Consider the following 7,042-nt stretch of genomic DNA (forward strand, 5'->3'; position numbering starts at 1 on the left):
CACGAGGTGTATGAAGCAGAACACTCAAAATTATGAGCCTTACATAAAAAAAATCAAAAAATAGTCGAATACAAAGCATTCCGGTGGTTACTCGTAAGCAGAACACCCTTGTTATAACAACTAAAGCAAGTTACACAGTTCAAGTTCGTCAGCAAAACATTAAAAAAGAAAATGCCCCCCAAAAAATAATAATTACCTACACTTGGTAATTCGTAAATAGAACAAAGCACGGTGTTAGTACAACCGCCGTTGCGCCGCTACGCTAAGATAAAATAGGTTACATTGATTCAGACATTTTAAATCTAATGCAAATGCTGGTAATTTTGGACAGGCGGCGAACAAAACATGTCCGCGATAAACTTTATGTATAGTAGAGTAGAGGAAGACCGGAATCGGGTAAAGACTGCCAAAATGTTGTAGTTTGTGAATTTGAATCGCCAATTCAGTATCGTAACATAGTATCACTTCAGTATACTATGATCGTAGTTTAATAAAATAGGATGAAACATTTAAATTACGTGGTATTTACGTGTTTCCTAATAATAAATTTACTTATTAATCAAAATTAACGAAAAGAATAAAAATTTTAAACTGTCCCGTATTACACTGTGTGTTTTCGAATTGCTATAATTACACAATCTTCTTTAAAAGGTCGATTCCCCACTGAACGGGTTGTGTCCTTACGCACACTTTTCTTCCAATTAGAACTTTAACATGTTTAATTAAATGTTACTTACTTAATTTTGACGTTGTGTCGTCTGCAGGGTGGACGGTCGCGCCTTTTATCCAAAACATTATTTCTTTCCTTTTTCAATAACCGTGTTTTAACAACTGTTGTTTTACCGTTAATACCTGTCTTTCGCTCTTGGTCTTTGTTATCGTCACCGAAGAGACGAAATAAATAGCATTCATTTATTCATGCATTCACTGAATCGACAGTTTTAGCAGATAGTATCAAAAAATCCCGATCGTGTTTTAAACAATTACCAATATAGGCTATTGGAGTCGTGAGGATACGGCTTTATAATTCTTTGAATTTTCTTTGTTTACTACCAAATGAAATTAGAAAATAGAATGAATATGTGTCTCATCTCCCTCCTCCCCACAACGCAAAACATTCAAAGAATTATAAAACCGTAACTTCGCGACCTACATAGACCGTTGTTAATTGTTTAAAACACCAGGATATTTGGAAAGCATGTGCTAAGTGTCCCATCTTACCCCATATTACTATATAGGGTTCATTTCAAATGCAATCGCTTATATATTGTGCTGGTTTATTAAACGCCCGAAATAGCGGCTTGTGTAGATAAGTAAACAACATATTAGCGTTGGATTAACAGTGTAAATATAAAATAACTTAGAGAACAAAACACAGCAGTATTGTACACGAATGTTTACGTGCCTAATGGTCTCCGCATGGCCGACCAGAGATATCTTTATTAGGTCGTATCATCTCCGCACAACGGGTGAAATTAAAGTCTTTAAGACATTTACACGCCATGATATATAAAAAAAAGAAAAACAAAAAAAGCAAACTGTGTGTATGACGTTTCATTTTGGAACTTAGTATATTATTTATTGCGCATGTTGTGAACTTAAAAAAGGTCAAGTTTAGTGACGTTTGACGTTAATTGTGTTTTCTAAAATGTGTTAAATATTTGCATTGCAAAAAGTAATTCTAAACGGTTTTTTTAAGAAGACAACAGAAAAATCGAAGACGAGTATAAAATTGTGTCAGTCTGAGTAACATTCAGCTAAATAGGTCTAGCTTGAAAAAGACAAACTAAGTTGTTGTCCTATTTTTATTTTTCCATTTGTAAGAGAAAAAACGTTTTCTTCTCTTGGCGCCTGAAACGTAAATGCTGATATGTGAAAAGGTGTCACTTTTGATCCATATATATTTTAGGTCTTTAGGATTTGTAAATTGTGATAACGGAATTTTATTGTAAAGTTAACAATTTGTACAACGCCGTCCTCCCCCACTTTACTATAACTTGTAGGTGGGCACGAGGTGTATGAAACAGAGCACCCGTGTTAGAACGACTGTCGTTGCCCGCCACGCGCCGATAAATCAGTCATATCCTTACATCACCTCATACAGCAAAACAACGGTTGATCCAAGTTTAAATTCACCAAGAGGATCTCCCTTGAAAAATTTCAATCCATCCTTATATTGATGGTCAAAGTAACTTCCTGGTTTGGCTTGTGGTTGATTCGTAACAAGTTCCTATATTGAACAATCAAGGTTACATACCGAATCAAAACGATAAATAATCAAGTACGCAATTATAAAGCCAACAATTCAAAAACTTTTCTTATTTTATTCTTTTTTTGATCTTGTTTTAAACAATTAACAACAGTCTATGGGAGGCGTGAAGATACGGTTTTATAACTCATTGTTCTTTGTTTACTTCTAAATGGGACAAGAAACTAGATTAAAAAGGTGCTCTATCTTCCTTCACCCTACTATAAAACCAGTTTAGCATCGAANATAACTTATCATGGTAAACAACTATAGAACCAACGTTAGTTGCACCGATGGCGGTCATTGAAAAGAAACCATATTTCCACTTCCCACATAAAGCCACCCGTTCATTGGTTACGAAGAGATCAGGAAACCACGACACCATGCGGGGGTTAACACTTTTTAAATCCCCTGCCGATAAAGGAAATATGTAAATTTGTCGAAACAGCTGTAACAAATGTTTATTATGCACATATATAGTTTACAAACATAAATATGGTGCATACTTTTTGAAACCAAGCTAATCATCTCGTGTTGACTTAACGGGTATTACTCAACGCTTTCATGGCCATCAAAGTCACGGGTTTACATCATAGGTGGTGTAAATGATTGTAACTTTTAACGTGTCATGAAATTTATGATTTTCTGTGTTTTTTTTTCGAAGTTTAAAATTTGTAACGAATTTGTTATTGAGTTTAAAAGAAAATAATATTTTGGTTGTTATTACAAATCTGCTTATAATATAAATTTCATTACTTCTAAGAGCCTACGTTCGGTGAAAACGTTGTGGTTATTATTCTTACACTGTGAGCAAATAGCAGGACAAAAGAGGCGCGTCATTCGGTGTATATAGTCCTTCGGAACGAACAAATAATCTATGGTGAAAACAGCTATTCACTTGAAATTGAATGCGTGACTGGCAAATTTATAAGGCAGGATAGATATAGTTATAAAGTATATGACGCTTTTTGAAAAAAGTGAATTAGTCATTATTCGCGGTTAAGTGTTTTAAGAACCATGCTGCGGAAGAGCAGTTTTCACATTTCGTTGGTAAAGGTTCACTGAAAAATGTCAACACGCTATCTACAGTCGTTGGTCCGTAGCCTGAAAAACAAAGACCTGAGTGATCTGCCGGTTTAGCACCAGTGCGCGTCTGTCACTATATCAGTGATGATATACAGAGCACAGGAGAGGGCGTAGGGCTAAAGTAGCCAGAAACATACGATACCCATATTAGTAGTTTTTATGAAGGACATATAGCCATAACCAATATTCAACTTATCTAAATTCAAAACCTGAAATTAACTATCAAAAATAAAAGAACGAATGCGGATTATAATATTTCTGTAACCATTAAATTAAGCTTCCAACGTCCAATGTTGATTTATTACTTAATAAATTATCACTGAAGTCTATATTGCGCTGAATAATTGAAACAGATTTTTCTTTCCGTTAATTTAAAATCTGAATTTTCTTTCCGACGTTTTCGTTTAAATTCGTATTTTTTCGAGTCAATTATGTTTTACTATGTGACGTCACTAGTGTTTTTCGATTGAGCGGCCATCCTTTTACAATTAAAAAAGGCAAATTATTGTTTTTTTTGCGATATCTTTTATACCTTGTTTTAACTAACGATCTATTTAACATCAGGGTTTTTAAGAACTGCTGGTGTCATGAATAAGTTGTTTGTATTGTTGCTTATTGCAATGTCAAATATGTTTGTCCGATCAAACTTCATTAAATTTATCTCCACATCAAATGGGATAATCGCTTCAAACTGCTCGTGCCAATATAGTAATTGTCTGTTTCATCAAATATTTTCCCTAATCTGCCCATGTGTTAATATCACCAGCGATCAAATATCATCTACTGCCAAACAAGCAAATGCAACTGTATCGTTTTGGAACACCAAGCCGTTAACTATATGCTGCGACTCAATTACCGGGCAAGTTTCTGATCAACTACTTAACAATATATTAAACTTTTCTGTAACTGAAGAATTAGTTCTTAACAATTGTGATACATCTGGGACAGTAGCTCGCGATGATCAATGGACCATTTACAACCTTAGGAAAATGGAAATAACTCAAGGAAAAAGCAAGATTGAATTTAACACAACAACAGACATGAGCACGCTTACAAATACGTATCAACAACGAACCGTTACCTTTGTGTCAAGAAATTTAGTAAATTTGGGTAAGGATTTTAAAGCTGTGAGCGCTGTTTTTCCAACAAATGCCCATCATGAAGTGAAATTAAACGAAGCTATAAGAAGATGGTCAGTACATTTGGGAAGTGATGAAAAGATGATGATGACATTGATTTATTTATAAGCATATATATCCACAAATTTAACTGAATGTAAATATGTTGAAAAACTTACCGACAAAATGTCGCCTTCGTAGCACCGTCCACTCCACTGGAGAATGAAACCTGTGATAGTCACCAGGTGCGAGGTATATAACGCAGTTGTAGAGTTTATTTTTTAATGGATCCATCATTAGGCGTTTAGAATATTCGACCAGTGGAATATTATTATCTGTAACAAGCGAATTCAACAAAGTTTTTTAATGAATAAATTTTGTTTATATAATTCTACAATTTCGCTATCTGGCCTGCGGTATGGTGACCAGGTTTGAGTGTTTCGGAATTGTCAGGTTTTAATGACAGAACCACAACCGCGTTGGGATGTTACAAGCAAAATACCAATGCTACATAATATCAGGCACAACAACACACACAAACATTACCATCATTTAGCAATGGACCCAAAAACTGTTGGACAGAAAATGAGACTCCTTTTAATTGTTCCACAAGACCGTTTGCTATATTTCCATTATGGAGCACTGTTCCGTCCACTGGACTTACCACCTTATAAAACAAAATAAACGTTAAAAAATCGTATAGTAGGTTTGGGAAAGATGGGGTATATTTTTATGCCAGTTTTTCGTCCTATTTGGTGGTACAAAAGAACATTCAAATAATTATAAAGCAGTAACCTATTGACTCCAATAGAAGGAATTGGTCTTGTTAATTGTTAAAAATACGATAACAAAGGTTTCGCAAATTTCCCAACAGTACTGTATTTAAACAGTTAGTAACATTTACCTGCACATTAGAAATTGGCCGCAGTTTCAAGTTTATTTTACGCCGAAAGAACTCGCCTAGTGTGCTGTAGAAATGCACGTTCGGTGGGTCAGCCTCCTGTGTGTTAGATTGGTTAACTTATGACTATTTCATTGCATAATGACACATACCTGTAGGTTAACTCCGAACATAGTAATGTACATGCCGTAAATATAAGGTCGTAATGTGTAAGGCACGTGTATACAACACAGTTTGCCCCAAAGACGAGACAAATAACGAAAAGGTACATATTGTAGTGTAGTAATCTGTATAAAGCATTGTGTATTAAACAGAACATATTAAGAAACTTATTTCAGTTTACCTGTAATGTACTGAGTAATGTTTGAACACTACTCCTAATACTGTCTGACTTGTCCCATACGCTATATGAGGCCAACAGAAGCAAACAGTACCAAGAGTTGGAATCCAATGCGTTAAATGTACATGATGTTAGGCTTACTGCTGCTATGGTTACTAAACATGTACAGCTGCCAGATACTAAACAACCAGCAGGGATAATGCTTGGTGATTTGGAAGTGCGTATAATGTTATTTTTTGGAGCGACTTCCCATAAACGTAGGCTACTACGTAAGTGTTTCCTCTTCAGAGTTGACAAGCTGAAAATCATTTTGTTTATTGATAAAAAATATATAATAATTTGTTGACTTCGCTTACCATTTATCAGTACGTGCACGCTCCTTCCTGCTTGTCGGCATTTTGCTTTTTACGCCAAGAAAAGATTTTAAAGCACCAGGTATAAAGTGCATACAAAGCAGGAACGAAAATATAAAATTCATTATGCGTACAATCATTTTGTCTTTGACCAAATTAAACCTAGTTCGCACAAAAAAATAATCTGAAATGACAAGTTTGTGACTTGTATTGGATGGACCATGAGCAACAACAAATCACGAAAACAAAACAACAACAATGAATCGGCAAGTAATATTCATGTTATATTTAGTTTATAAATAAAATACGAAAATAAGTATTGTACAGCGCAAAACCTCAACGTGAAAAGTGTGTCCCAATGTGAACTGACATAAACCTCCTCACCGTTTGTTATATATATCGTCATTTAAAAATGTTAATTTCTGTATAGTTTTCGGGTACCCAATATTTTAGTAAATTAAGTAACTTTAGTTTTTTTATTGCGCCCCTAAATCATTTTCGCTTGGTCTCCATTGTAAAAGATAGGCGCTCAATGGTTTTAGGCGGTTTTAGTTGTTTATTTTAAAAACTACATCAACTGTTCCAGTTTATTAGGCTAGTTTAGTTATTTGGTAGGTTAACGCTTACAGTTAACCTACCTGTTTAAGAAATTAATTATTTAATAAGTTTAATCAAAAACGTTCAAACAAACGTTTTGTTGGAAATATATATTTAAATATAGTTATTTTTCTCTATAAATTTAAATAAAGTCAAACAAGAGATCACAGATCTAATGAATGAGCACGTTTTAAACTAATTAGCATAAGATAGTAGAGTCGGGGAAGATGGGACACCTTTAACAGAGTTGGGGAAGATGGGACACACCTTTAGATGGGACACCTTAATGAAAAGGTGTCCCATCTACCCCCACCCTGCTATATTAATTAATCCTTTTACTACAACGGTCGACTAGGCTCGATCAAAACAAATTTAAAGTAACCAACAAACGGGTTCTAG

At 34.7% G+C, this 7,042-nt stretch overlaps 1 protein-coding gene across 1 annotated transcript; it reads right to left on the bottom strand.

Moving 5' to 3' along the window:
- Positions 1-1,260: 1,260 nt before the first annotated feature.
- LOC100182740 (phosphatidylserine decarboxylase proenzyme, mitochondrial-like) lies at positions 1,261-6,282 on the bottom strand. Its single transcript, XM_002120077.5, has 9 exons — positions 6,050-6,282; positions 5,697-5,991; positions 5,506-5,640; positions 5,357-5,452; positions 4,999-5,119; positions 4,632-4,787; positions 2,499-2,659; positions 2,096-2,230; positions 1,261-1,851 (listed from the first exon to the last, which is right to left on the bottom strand). The coding sequence occupies exons 1-9, from the start codon at positions 6,184-6,186 to the stop codon at positions 1,768-1,770; spliced, it is 1,320 nt and encodes a 439-aa protein (XP_002120113.3). The 5' UTR covers positions 6,187-6,282; the 3' UTR covers positions 1,261-1,767.
- Between the last annotated feature and the right edge of the window lie 760 nt (positions 6,283-7,042).

Source organism: Ciona intestinalis, chromosome 4 (genome assembly GCF_000224145.3).
Source record: "Ciona intestinalis chromosome 4, KH, whole genome shotgun sequence".
Taxonomy (NCBI): Eukaryota; Metazoa; Chordata; class Ascidiacea; order Phlebobranchia; family Cionidae; genus Ciona; species Ciona intestinalis.